Raw genomic sequence first — 15,125 nt, 5'->3', positions numbered from 1 at the left:
TACAATAGTTCGATTTTTTCCTACTGTTTATTAATCACCATACACTTTTCGAGTATATCGAGAAGCTTGTACATGAATTGTACTTCTGTATTTTGTTGCAGCATTGCATATATTTTACCAATTGATACAGAGGAACGAGGTCCTTGCTTCAGTCTGTTTTGGTTTAAAAATATTCTTTTTCACAAAAGTGTGAAAATGGATTGGTAAACAAGCGAAGCACATATGTTAATACCGCCCCATTACACATAGGACATATTACAATAAATACATCAATGAAGGTTAGATGTTACAAATAAATTGTACATGCCAAGCTAGATGTGTATATATAATAAATCTATTTGCAGTTTATATTAAACAATTCATTTAACTGACTTAATACAACAGATAAGACATACTGCGTGCGAGTGCTAGTTTAATGTAAAAAACAACACGATTCTAATCAGTAAATGAGGACACAAAGAAATAAACAAACAAAGTGGCAGTTCTTACGTCTTATTCTCTTTGTATGAGCTTTAACTGGCTGGTCGCACCCGGCGCCCGCTGAAGACGATATAGCCGTCACACAGGGTTTCACAGCGCGTTCACGGGTACCATGGTCGGAAGCCAAACTGTTCAACTATGTCAAGAGGCACGATACGAAGAGCAGAGAGTCGGTGCACTTTATTCTGACATTGAAAACTCACAATGTCTTCACAATCTTTAGATACATGCTTTAGATACATACTTTATATAAAAAACAAACACACCAAAAATCCGTAATCTGATTGTTTGTAAAGGCGACTATGCTTGTCGTAAGAGGGGACTAACGGGATCGTGTGGACAGGCTCGCTGACTTGGTTGATGCATGTCATCGATCCAAATTGCATGGATCGATGCTCATGATGTCAATCACTTGATTGTCTGGTCCAGACTCGATTATTTACAGACCGCCGTCATATAGCGTGAATATTGCTGAGTGCGGCGTTAAACAACAAACCAAACGTACAAGTAGCCTGATACTCGGGCATGCGCGTCGCTACATAAAGGTAATCATCTTGGACGCGAAGTTAAAGCCCATGTTACAGCTCACAAACGTATTTTTGAATCGGGGAGGTCTTCAGATAGGCATTGCGCCGATTGTCAATATATCCAGAACACCAGAAATGGTCTTCACACACTGAACCCATGTGGAAAAAAAGCCTTGACTTACTACTTAACTTTAGCACCATGTAAATCAATATGACCCCCATGACCGTTTGGTATAAGGCCAATGTCAACACCAACATTTGACATGTTGCAATGAAACCCTATAAGGCCAATGTTAACAAGAACATTTGCCATGTTGCAATGAAACCTTGCTCCATGAGTGAATAAGTTGTAATCAGTGACGTTGTGTGTTTAATTAATACTTAGTATGTGTTTACTCTTTACACGTGTATAAACCGAAAATATAAATATTTGTGAGCTTAATATTGATGAAATGAATTCACATCGAGGGATACACTAGCCCTGCAGGAGCAGGGGCAGAACAGCGATCACAGGAAGGTGTTCACCCCAACAGCATGGTAATACAGACTAGAGCCTGCTAGTCACCGATACAAAAACCCTAATCCCTGAGTGGGACTAACCCATGATTCCGTGCACCACAGGTCACAGATCCTCATTGATGCTTTTATGTGAGAGAACGCCTCCGTGGTCTCGTGGTAGAGCGTCCGACCGGAGAACGGAAGGTCCGGGGTTCGATCCCTAGCCGCGTCATACAAAAAGACGTTAATAGATGGTGCTTGTTGTCACCCTGTCTGGCGCTCGGCATTTAAGGGGCTAAAAAAAGGACTGGTCAGCTCGGAGTCAGTATACTGTGTCTGAGTGGGGTATTCATGTTCAACTGTGGCATGGTATCTCAGTGGGCTAGCAGTATAAATCGGCATCAGTCCGGCCTAGTACAAGCAGCCACACACACACACATACACACACACACACACACACACACACACACACACACACACACACACACACACGCATGTGCATGCCCGTCGCTATATAAGTGCAATACTCTTGGACGCGACGTTAAACCCCATTTCACCTCACCACCTTCTATGCGAGAATACACACACTAGTGAATGACTGAGTTCCATGGCGTGTCAGCTGATTGCAGGAGGAAAGCCCGTAGTGATGTAGCTATAGATCTGTTTACCACTTTGAAAACCAAGAACACTGGTATGCTGCTGACAAGCCATGACTTATAACAAGTAGACTAAAGGGCGATTCCGGCAAAATAAGGGACCAAAGAACACATGAAGTTGCACGACTGGGTCACCTGTGACCCAAATAAACAAAGTAAACAGATTTTATCGATTTTATTAACTTTGATCTGAGAAATACAACACCAACCGTATTAAATATTTACAAATATGATAATACATGTAATATGGTACTTGCATTGCTTTGTTGAAACAATCATCCGAATATACAGGCATTAGACTGAGAGTTACGTCTAACAGGGAATTGCGTTGTGAAGGCATATATCTCATAGACACAAGACACGTAAAGTTCACGATATCAGGAAGAAGAAAAAAATATTTGATTTATGTGTCACATGTTGTATGTGTACACATTAGACATAAAAAAACTTGCATAAAATACAAACAACATCAGGCCATAAAAGGCCTATGAGACACAATAAACAATGAAAAACATTATTTATATAATAGAATTATAACTTACAGAATTGCAAAACCCAATAAAAAAGGATTACAATTTTAAGTAATGAAATTTTGCCAACGTGCAAACATTTTTTAAATAAGTGCGACAGGAGGTTTTATATACGTCTTACATTAAACTGTCTGGTCCACAGGAGAGAATAAGATAAACGTAGGATCAGACTATAATTCTCAACCATAATTCATATCTTAAGTCAGAATAAAAAAGACAATTGATGAGAAAATGTATCTCATCTGCTAGCGTTATTATTACATAATTTACAAATGAAGGTGTGATAGGTCTATCAAATCTACCAAATTCAACTTGTAAGGGTAATGTGTCGCAGCGTAATTTGCTTAGGATACTGCGATGGGACCTGTTTACAATACATGTAGTATAGGGTTCAGCTGACAGCGAATGTTTGAACAAAGTACGAAGCTTATTTACATTTTGTAAACCTCTATAGTTCCACCATTCTAAATACCAATTATGCTCATCTGACGCTAATAACTGATGAGGCTGTAGAGGCCTTTAACGGACAAGAAGTGGCCCTGACAAACAATAAAGCATTTGTTGTCCATAAAACGTTTCATGTCTTCATGTAGTTTAAAAATATATATGATTGAATCTAACTTTCCAAATTAAAAATAAAGAGGATTAGCGTTGATTTAGTTGCGCTTGTCGCACTTTGTAACTATATGTACACTGCTGAATTAACACTCTGTAGCGACTGATAGGGAACTCACTCACCGTGTTTACAGTTTTACACAAACGTATACTTATGAGGATGTAAACTTTGAAATTATTTTAACCATGTATAAAACGTTCATATAAGATTATTATTTATATATGTTAGCCTGCTAGTATGTCATCAGATGGATAAAAACGTGCGCATTTACTCATTTTCCACATCTTCTAGCGTGTATACAATGCCACGACGTCACCACACGAAGGTACAATGCAGTGACCTCATAGATTCAAGAACGTTGCGGCGCAGCTCTCCTAAACCTTTTCTGTAAGAGTGAGTGAGTTTGATTTTACGCCGCTTTTAGCAATATTCCAGCAATATCACGGCGGGGGACACCAGGAATGGGCTTCAAACATTGTACCCGTGTCGGGAATCGAACCCGGGTCTTCGGCGTGACGAGCGAACGCTTTAACCACTAGGCTACTCGACAGCCCCTTTTTCTGTAAGACATACGCGACGTATGTTGCAATAGATTCACTCTATATATGTCGTTAAAAAACTCGATATAAACGACAGATCGAGTTCCGAAGTCAACACAAAATCATACCCGAGACACACTAGGCATTAAAAACATACAGGCACACCGCGTTTACATGTATGCACGTTGCTACAGAAAGCGCATGTTATTACTATACGATGCGCCGAAATGTGAGCTAAACACAGACACATTAGCTTCAATAGTTCACGTCAAATGGCATATTGGAGAAAATATAAGGCACGACCAAAGCTGAAAACGTATTGAAAAACCCACCCTAAAACAATAACTCAGCACAGTCGTTTCTATGACAAATCGTCAGAGGACCGACAGCGAAAGACCTGATTGTAATAACCCCACGGGGCCCTTCGAGTCACGTGAGCTAAACACAGACACTTTAGTATTTAACCGAGGCCTTGCATTGGAATGGCATCATACATTAATTCACTGATTCTTAAATAACATAATGTATTAAACTTGCATTGTAAAATAGTTTGTACATTACAAACACTAGGATATAAACTACACTGTATACAAATTGCATTGCTCTGGCATTATAAATAACACGGGTGAAATGATACAAAATATTTTAATATCTATCAATAAGGACAATAATAGTTGTATAATATGAAAAACGACAACATGGTTTGAACACTCATCTTACGATAAAACGTTGCATTGATCTGCACTGCACTGCGCTGCACATGTTCCTTACGCAGAAGAACATATTAACCACATGTACATCAACACATTCATGACACTCAGGTAACATTACTTTGCAAACAACATGAATACCACAGTTTATGTATAGAGTGAGTGAGTTGGGTTTAACGCCTCTTTTAACAGTATTCCAGTTATATCGCGGCGTGTCAGCTTGATGTGGGAGGAAAGCCCGAAGTGATCCAGGTCTCAGACGTATACCACTTCGGTGAAACCCACGAACGCGGGTATGGTGCTGACAAACCTAGAAAAACAATCGGGGCGAGCCGGGATTCGAACCCACAATCATAGGTTTCTGGCTTGCCCAAGGGACGCAACTCTGCAAAGCGAATCGCGGCGCCTTAGACGACTGGGCCACCCGTGTTTAGAGTATACATATACATATACATATACATAAGCTAGCCTGCTCCATCAACAAAAAAAGTCACCGTGTTCACCACATTGCCGAAAAATTCCTGGGATACAGACATACGTTCATCTTTTCTTTGTAACCTTTTATTATTTATTGCTATTAGTATTATACATTAATTACATATAATTGGCAGGGATTGTACTCCACGGTTCTGGGACAATAGTGAGGATGCCACCCCTTTTGGTATTCCGGATGTTCAGGCCTATTAAGTGCTGTTCCGGATGCCACAGTCAATGCAGTACGCTGATGCCATGAAATGTTCATTTGTTTCGCGGATGACAATATTGCAATGTTAAATAATATTTTTCTTTTTTTTTCGTGCAAAGAATGACAAATCAATAAACTATTTAGACCTAATCTTATGAGAGCGTGTGATCATGCATCCAATGAGAAAATCCCAGTCTAACTTGCTTGTACCAGCTGTATACACCGATATGACTAGCACGTTCTTAAATTGGATACCAAGGCGCATGGAAGCGGTTCTGTTTGGCACCCTCAAAAGTCTGTCCAGGTCTAAACGTTGTGATTTGTGAGCTGGCTCAAATTGAGACATTGTGTCTGTATTATAAGACACATCATTAACGGCTCGATTGATGGACATTAACGTTTCAATTTGTTCACGAACATAGCTAGTTTTGAATGAACTGAATCAAACTTGCTAGGAATGCCGACTGGAACAAGCCTAGTTCGCTTAATGTTTTCCTCGAAGGCTTTCCGAACATTGAACGAAAAGGAAAACCTTCTTCCAAACTATACCCCCCTTTCATCCGTTTCCCAGAATGGCTATGGTGGGTAATCCAGGGTTTACTGTAAGTTGGGGGTACCTCTAACCTTGTAGGTGACACACGCTAACACAAAGAACCCACCAAGGAATCCCATAATGGCGCCGAAGTTTCTCTGGATGTGCCCCAACGCTTCAGGGTAGAAGAGTGACAAGTACCGATCTCCGTTGGGAAACACACAAGGAACGACTGGAATGTATACACAAGCATGAATTATAACATACAGCCATTTGACATTGTCTGATGTGTTATGATCAGCATGATGCGGAATATTGCTGACTTCCATTTGAAAACAAAATATCAGTCTCGTATATACGTACCTTGATGGATTGTTTCATATAGCCAATGTACATTGGTAGTGTTCATTGTGGAAAATCAGTACACTAAAACACTACTCGGCTGAGGGAATAACCTAACGTATGGCTTAATAGAGTGATTGACTATGGTACATTGTACCCATGTTGGGAGTCGAAACCGGGTCTTCGGCGTGATGAGCCAACGCTTTAACCGCTCGGCTACCCCAAAGCCCATGGCCTAACAGACGAACAATGCCATTTCCTTGATGTTAAAACTTTCACTGGCCAGTATACATGCTCTACGAAGTTTCTTGACTATGCAGGCGTTGTGAAGCAAGCATTTACAAAATATCACAAGAAAAGGGATATTAAAATACACAATACCCACATACTTAACTGAAGAATGAGTGGCAAGCAAAAAGGGATATTTTATGACATACCATAGATAAATACTCCTCAAATATTTGACTTAGATTCCAAAACGTTAAACAGACTGGAAAGAAATACATACATACCACGTCGTTTTCATTTCAGTTCAAAACAATGGTTTCAATATACCAGGGAATCATCAATAACAGAATATATTGCCAACAAATTATCTTTTAAGAAAAATAATTGTATACATGAAAGCACAGTAAGCATCATATGTACAAAAAACGTGGAAACACTTGTACATATCTTTTTGAATAAATATATTGAGACCGATAAAAGGAACGGATGAAAAAAATATAATCTGAAGAAACATAGTCGAAACACAAAATTGTATTAGGATATAAGAAGGATGTAAGGATATAAGAAGGATGTAAGGATATAAGAAGGATGTAAGGATATAAGAAGGATGATTCGAGGATGTCAAATACCATACGTAACTTTTACCATATCAAGCGAGAAATATTCAATACACACCAAGTTGACAAATACAAATGTTCGAATAAAAAAGAACAGAACACAAGACTGATACAGGAAACATACACATATTTCCTGCAGCCTGCACTCCCCATGTGACAACTTACATTTTTAAACAGTCGCGAACTTCTGGTATCTATGCCATTTACTCTTTGGCTTATATCAAAACTCAAACCATTTCTCCAAATATTCTATATTGATGAATTGAAAAAATTAAATGTCTTGGAACATCAAACTACTATCCTTTACTTCCATGACAAATTACATAATATTCTGTGTAACTACATGTGCTATGAAACAAATGTTGCGAATCGCTGTGTAAATAATACATGTGAATTGTGAAAATAATACAGTGTGCATGATTTATTTTTATAAAAAACGTTAAAAAGGAAAAGAACAGAACACAAGACTGATACAGGAAACATACACATATTTCCTGCAGCCTGCACTCCCCATGTGACAACTTACATTTGCTGCTGTCATCACACGTCAGGTTGAGCTTGTGGAACTCGTTGGCAACATATATTTCACTGGCATACTTCTGTATGGTTCCCCAACTCAGCCATTTCAGGGGCTCGGGAAGGTTGTCCAGGGTCCTGATGTGTGAACGAATTCTGTTATCTCAAACAGGAAGTGAGGTGAGGTGAAATGGGGTTTAACGTCGCGTCCAAGATTATTGCACATATATAGCGACGTGCATCCATGTGTGTGTGGCTGCTTGTACTTGTCCGGACTGATGCCGATTTATAGTGCTAGCCAACTGAGATACCATGCCGCAGTTTAACATGAATACCCCACTCAGACACAGTATACTGACACAGTAGTCCTAGCCCCTTAATGCCGAGCGCCAGACAGGGTAAAAGCAAGTATATTGTACCATCTTTTAACGTCGTTTAACGTCTTTTCGTATGACGCGGCCTTGGATGGAACCACGGACCTTCCGCTCTCCGGGCTGACGCTTTACCACTAGGCCACGGAGGCGGTCTCTCAAACAGGAAGGTTACCATTTCAACAGATTTGTGGAAGATGGCCTTAGCGTCATTCGCTTGGCAGTTAGTGTGGAGTTAACGCCACTTTGAGCAGTATTTCTGTATCACGGATGACAGCTTCTTGCTGGAGTCAAACCAAATGTAAGTAAACGTGGGTCGAAGGCGCTGACCACAAGCTGAAACCGTGATAACTTGAATTGTATGATGCTAACAGACCAAGGAATCTGATCAGGGGGAATCTGGGATTCGAACCGGCGACCAGTAGATCCTGGCAGCCAACGACTGCAACTCCACACAGCTAGTTACCGTGTCTAATAGAACAGTGCCCCGTTCCACAAAGCGATCGTAGCGCTAAGACGATCGTAACCCCCATACTTTAAAACAGACCTATGGCAGTCTTAGCCCTGCGATCGCTTTGTGTAACGGGGCCCTGGCCCATCCGTTTCCCATATTGTTATAAGAAGATGTACCAGACGTTTATCACTTTCAACATTTGTGCATATTTCTTTTATTGAACCCCCCATTATAAGCTATGTTATATTCAAGAAATAGTTACCACCTGGAAAAGGTTACACAAACCCAAAAGAGACCATTCCTAAGATAATTAATGAACACTGAGACGTTTTGGCTACCTGAGGAATCCCGAGGCTAGTACAGTCGATGCCGAACAGATGAGGGCGGTGGTGTTGTTGGCGAGTTGGGGATCAAAGTAGAGTCCCATCATGGACACTGTGAGGAGCTCCCCGCCGTAGTGAAGGATGAAGACGACAGCCAGGAACTCCCCAAACAACACCGGGTCAGAGTTCATGCCAGATATCCTGATTATGAGATACAATACAGTTGGGTCATAACGGCCTTGGTGACACAACATCAGGCACTTTAGCACAACTATTTTACTCTAAATGTTATTTCAATTTATAAATATCGCCACTTCATTTATATGGTGTGGTATTGTCTGAGGTCCTCGGTCAGGTTCCTTTGCCCGATAAGGAGAAGTGAACACTGTTAAATGTTGAAGTGACGGGTGGTGACTACAATACCTTGAATCCTGTGGCAGTAAACATGTTCCACTGGATATTAAAAGAAAAAATAAGCTGAAGCATAAATCTGCTGGGAATGATTGAGTTAGTGAGTGAGTGAGTGAGTGATCGAATGAATGCATGAGCTGGGTTTCACGGCGTATCAGCAGTAAAGCCCGAAGAAAGGCAAATCTTAAGGCGTTTACCAAATATGGGCTTATTGTGCAGAGGAATATACCAGGCGTACTACCACCGACCAGTATATATCACAAAGAAGGAACTGACCAGTATATATCACAAACATGAAACTGACCAGTATATGAGCGTGGCAAATAGAGCACTGGAGACTATACAGAAAGGTAGCACGTGCAAGGCGTATGCTATCAGGAAGCTGAAGGACGAATAGAGACCATCCCTGCTTTCTCTGTAGTATACTTCTCGGATAGAAGGAACTGAAACAGCGTACATCCATAAAAATATACAATGTTATTGCATATGATAAATGATAATCTAAATGTTAGTATTTATTTTGATCTGACATTAGTTCGGATGTTACATAATACGAAATCGTATGAACACTACATCACATTGCATCCCTTTACGGCCCGTGAAGATCCCGGGGTAGACTAGGTCTACAGAAACCCATGCTTGCCATAAAAGGCGACTATGTTTGTCGTAAGAGCCGACTAACGGGATCGGGTGGTCAGGCTCGCTGACTTGGTCAATGCATGTCATCGTATCCCAATTGCATGGATCGATGCTCATGATGTCAATCACTGGATTGTCGGGTCCAGACTCGATTCTTTACAGACCGCCGTCATATAGCTTGAATATTTGCTGAGTGCGGCGTTAAACAAACTTTACACATTGAGCTGATACGCTGAGATACTAGTAAAATACAATCCAAACTTACAAGCATGTCAATGCAATTTATAGAACATATATTCAAATTAATTAAACCAAGTCGTATACACTTGTGCTGATAGGGACTGTTGCACATGCCACTGTTGTCAGCCCAGGGTCATAATCGGGACCAACTATCGGTGTCCCCCGCCGTGATGTTGCTGGAATATTGCAATATTAGCGTACAACCCATCCCACTCACGTATGTTGAAAAGAATCCATGACCATCTTACACAGTCCGACGACATTGACGATGGCGACCCAGGGGGGCACACTGATACACTGGTACAGCAGCCCCGTCCTGTCCTGCACGCTCTCCTGGTTGTACTTCAGGCGACCCAGGAAGATCACCACGAAGAACACAAAGTTGGGCAGCATGGTCAGGCGCCACATAAAGGAGCTCCGGTCCCGGCTCAGGTTTGTATGCATCCGACTGAAAGAAAACGTCCGTTAACAAGCAGGAGAAGCTGTATCAACCATGGAAAGGATAGACGCTATGTATGTCCTGTTGGGTTTACTCGTGTTCATGAGATGTACTTGTACATGAGAATAACATAAATGTCCTATGTGTTTTTGTATGCTTAGGGCGCCCAGTTGTCTATTCGCTGTTCGTAGTTGAATTGCTCAGTCGTGCCAGAATACACAGATTCATCCTGATTTGGCCTCTTGGTTTCGTTCATGAGATGTTACTGTACATGTGAGAATAACATAAATGTCCTGATACGTTTTTGTATGCTTAGGGCGCCCAGTTACCTATTCGCTAACAGGATCGGGTGGTCAGGCTCGCTGACTTGGTTGATGCATGTCATTGTATCCCAATTGCGTGGATAGATGTTCATGATGTCAATCACTGGATAGTCTGGTCGATACTCGATTATTTTTACAGACCACATTCATATAGCTATAATATTGCTGAGTGCGGCACCACTGGCACAAGAAAACAGCCCGAGCAAGACTGAGACACTATCGTGACCTACTTGAGTAAAACCCACAGTACTCTCATGGCGCCTGCACCCGTGTGACCTCTCCAGTAGCCGCTCTTCACCATCGCTGAGCGGGCAGCGGAATCGGTCATGTTGTGTCTCATTTCTTCGAACGTCTCCGACTCAGCATAGGCGTTCAAAATGCGGCGAACACGTTTGTGCGTGAACTCCTCGCTTGCAGGAGTCCGTCGGTCAACGCTTGACTTGTCAACTGTAAATATTTCCATCATGGCGCATATTTATCAGATAATTGACTAAAACCAAGTGAATACAGCGTAAATAGTCCATGATGGAAAATAGAACTATTAAGCACATCACGATGTTAAATGTCAATGTCGTAAAATAATTGTCGCATGAATACCCCAAAATATATCTCAACAAGCATGGAAAATGCATATCAACATATATACCTACATCCACGACTCATTACATTTGAAATAAAGTTGACTTAATTAATACGTCTCTACGAAATCAACCATTTGTTTTCATTTCTATTATGTCATCGATTACAGTGGATGGTCGGTAACTCGATAAATCGTTGAAGACGAAATTATGGTCCCGGCAGTGTCGTGCTCGACACTAACGTCTGAAATCGACACCACGCTTGTCTCGAACTGAAGGTAATTCAAAATAGTTTTATAGTCTAGGACAGAGGAACTTACTGTATTCATCAAGAGGGTTGGCGTATTTGGGACAAGGGTACCCTAGGTTGGTGAAGTACGGTACAAGGTCATCTACTTTCCCAAAGTAGGCTAGTTCTCCAAGGGACAAGATGGCGACATGGTCAAGTAGCTTAAAAATGTCAGAACGAGGCTGATGAATGGAAAGGACGACAATCTTCCCTCTGTGTGCCAAGTCCGCCAGGTTGGACACAAGGTAACGCGCCGTGTAGCTGTCTAGCCCAGTGGTTGGCTCGTCCAAGAGGAGAATTTCTGTCGTAAATAGTGAAATATTGTCATCATAATGTCAACTGCGACAAAGGATAGTTAAAACATCTTGCCATACACCAAGAGTTGCTTCATCAAGTGTGACTATGTCTGGATTTTAACTTGGTCCTTAGCCCAAACTTTACTTCTAGGTAAACCAACCTCTCCAGACTTAACCACGAGCTTCTCGATCAAATTGTATAAAACAACAATAATGTGTAAATTATACAACAAGATTGCTAGATTTATATTGTTTCCCAAAGCGATAATACCAGAATATTAATTTGGGTAGACGCCTAATCCGAATCTTTTTAAAGCTTATTTAGTTTTCTCCCCAGTAAACTGAGAATAAAACATGAATAGACACCGACTTATTGATTTTCACGTAGCTTTTGGCGGTAAAGGATATTGTGCTATTATAAGTATTATTATTATTATTATTATTATAGTTAATACATACAGGGATCCAGAGTAATAGTAGTCCGCACGCCAACCATTTAAGCCATACGAATCACGTTGTCGTATTTAAAAATCAAAAACGTATGACTTAACCATTTAGTGACATGTTTTCAACAAGAATAACACTTAATTGACTAATTTTGGGTAACAAACGAAATTATTTCCCGAACTATTGTCATTCATTTTGTAATCTGTCATTTTATGATGCATACTTATTCCACTGGCACGGGACAGGCGGAAACATGACGCGCATACATGAGTATGAACGTACAGTAATATATATTTAAACATTACATGGTTGCCACATTCATAAATATTCCAGGTAGGTCGCGGCCGCTTCTAAACAGGCAAACCAGTCATTGATATTATGAACAACGTCCCTTGCCGTCGGGGTACGATGACACGCCATCAACAAAATCAAATGACAAGCATAGGTTACCCGGAATCCCAACAGGCGTTATAGTTACCTGGATCCTGGAGAAGCTGCAGTGCGATGGTAACACGTCTCTTTTCGCCGCCGGAAATACCTCTGATGATAGCGCCACCTATGCGGCTGTCGGCTACTTTACGAAGTCCCATGTCCATGATGACCTTCTGCACCTGGAGTGAGTTACGCAAGTAGGTGATAATGTCAGCTTAGATTCAAACACTCGCGGTACGATGCCACCTAAATCTTTCTGAATGAGTCAGAACCCCATTTCGTCGCTTTATCCACACCATTCAGCCATTGTGGACAACGAATCCCCGTACTAGCCAGCGCGAGGCACTTCGGGCTCAAGAGGACGAATCCAGTATTAATGGCGTCTTCAGGATGAGGGAAGGGTGCAGAATTTCTGTCAAATTGCAATAGTTTTTGGATAATCTTTTAAGGAGCTCAAAAGACTGAAGTAGTAAGACAAGTTCTACATCTACCTTTGCCTCAACATCGTCCTTGCTGGTACCCCCGGGGAGTTTCAGGTACGCCGTGTACCTTAGGGTCTCTCGGACAGTTAAGTTCGGAAGCAGTCGGTCTGCTTGCATGACGTAACTGGCATACGTCTTCATCAGGCTACGTGTACACTTTCTGTTCCGGAAATGGGTCTCCCCACTCACTTCCCCCTCTCCACGACAGGATATGACGTCAAGCAGTGACGTTTTACCAGACCCTAAGGGTAGATTGCAAAAGATATTACTTGGCACAAAGGACACGATTCGTACTGTGCGAGATGTAACAGCATTTTATCAAGGTAGTTACATTTATTTTGTTTCTATTTCATTGAAATAGAAAGAGATGCAATGGAATTATACATGCTTATGTTTGTTTAGAAATCGAACCGAGAAAAGGGATTTTCGAAAGAGATTTTACACCATTTTCAAAATAATTTTATTTACGTCCCTAAAATGTTGTGTAGGTTGAAACAGAATCAGTTTAACTAAATAAAATCTACAAAACCTTTCCAAAACCAAAGAAATATCTGCTAAAAGTGCATTTTACGATTCCCACTGTATCATGAGCATGTGTTTCTGGATCACTATCAAGTGGTGATGATATCAGGTGTTCGCGAAAAGGTGAGCGTGTACTGCCCCATCGGTGGTATCTGATACACACATACACAAAGTCACGTATTTTTCGTCTGACGAAACACGGGAACATTTGGTACAAATCGAAGTAGGGAATTGCATCAATCATTTTAGTTACTGACATCATTTTGGTCATAATTTGAAATACCCTACACATGTCGATCATTTTAAGAAACAGTCGTGTAAAACTCTTTGTAGACTTCTCAGCAAGAGTATGATCGCTTGTACCTCAAACGTTTTGAAATGTAGGCACCAATGGATGGAGCTGCTGGAATATTGATCGACATAAGGGAAAGTTGATATTGGGAATTAGAAATCATCCCTCCTGTCATTCAGTTTTGTGGGTAGTATTTTGTGTCACTCTGAATCTTTATGCACAGATATAAATATGAAACAGATAAGGCGGTTTCATTGGTCTCTTTTCAGTCTAAAATTAAGCATACAAGAAAATAACAATCCATTTGAATGGCAAAAACTGTAATGATTTGGACTCCGTCCAAGAAATATCTTGCTTTTCTTAAACGCACATTTAGAATAGACAGAATGGACACTTGAATGAAATCAGTCCACAAACCAGAACTTCCAATGATGGCTGTGATCTTCCCGCTCTCCAGCAGCATTGAGATGTTCTTGAGCACCTTTCGTTGTCGACGTTGTCTGAAGCACATACCCTTCCACCACGGCCCCGCCCACTCTGTCACTGTGTAAGACACGTCGTTCACGGAGACGACGCCGGCCGAAGTTCGATCATTTTCACAAGCCACCTCCCAGGACACGGCTGACATCGGACGTACAACGCCATCTACCTCCGTCAACGTGGAGAAGTCCATTTCTCTTTTTTACTGTTTCAAAACATTTTAGTGAAATACTTGTTTGAGTTACGAATAAATCAAATGTAACTGTTGCTAACTATGACTCCAAATGATGTTAGTGGTATTGATACTTATCAATTAATATTAGAGTAAACTCCTTCCGAGTATTGACTGGGTTCCTTCTACATGATCCTAAACGAGTAGACAGGCGGGGGCAGATTTCTCGAAGGCTGTGGCTGGTCGCCACATAGCGTAGCTTTCATTGGTCCTTGGTATCGAACGAAGGTCAAATTGCTGACTTCTTGAAGACTTATTTTAGGATCCCACACAGGCGCATCTATAACCGGATGTGGTACAGATTTATACCTCGTTATCCTTGTTGGCTGAAAGCGCTAAGCTAGCTATGCGAACTAACAGTGGAACAAGTTTATCGTGTTTCGAAAGGTTGTCCAATTT

General features: G+C 41.1%; 1 protein-coding gene across 1 annotated transcript; it reads right to left on the bottom strand.

Annotated features, from left to right (window-relative positions):
* Positions 1 to 5,019: 5,019 nt before the first annotated feature.
* LOC139443479 (ATP-binding cassette sub-family G member 5-like) lies at positions 5,020 to 14,695 on the bottom strand. Its single transcript, XM_071224462.1, has 10 exons — positions 14,432 to 14,695; positions 13,210 to 13,442; positions 12,765 to 12,897; positions 11,575 to 11,844; positions 10,907 to 11,123; positions 10,163 to 10,362; positions 9,340 to 9,478; positions 8,640 to 8,825; positions 7,487 to 7,614; positions 5,020 to 6,005 (listed from the first exon to the last, which is right to left on the bottom strand). Exons 1-10 carry the CDS (start codon positions 14,685 to 14,687, stop codon positions 5,839 to 5,841), a joined length of 1,929 nt encoding a protein of 642 aa, XP_071080563.1. The 5' UTR covers positions 14,688 to 14,695; the 3' UTR covers positions 5,020 to 5,838.
* Positions 14,696 to 15,125: the final 430 nt, after the last annotated feature.

This window comes from Haliotis cracherodii, unplaced genomic scaffold (genome assembly GCF_022045235.1).
Source record: "Haliotis cracherodii isolate W230 unplaced genomic scaffold, xgHalCrac1.p SCAF_5, whole genome shotgun sequence".
Lineage (NCBI taxonomy): Eukaryota > Metazoa > Mollusca > Gastropoda > Lepetellida > Haliotidae > Haliotis > Haliotis cracherodii.
Note: the sequence above shows the minus strand (reverse complement) of the source record. Positions and strands in the feature narration are given on the sequence as shown.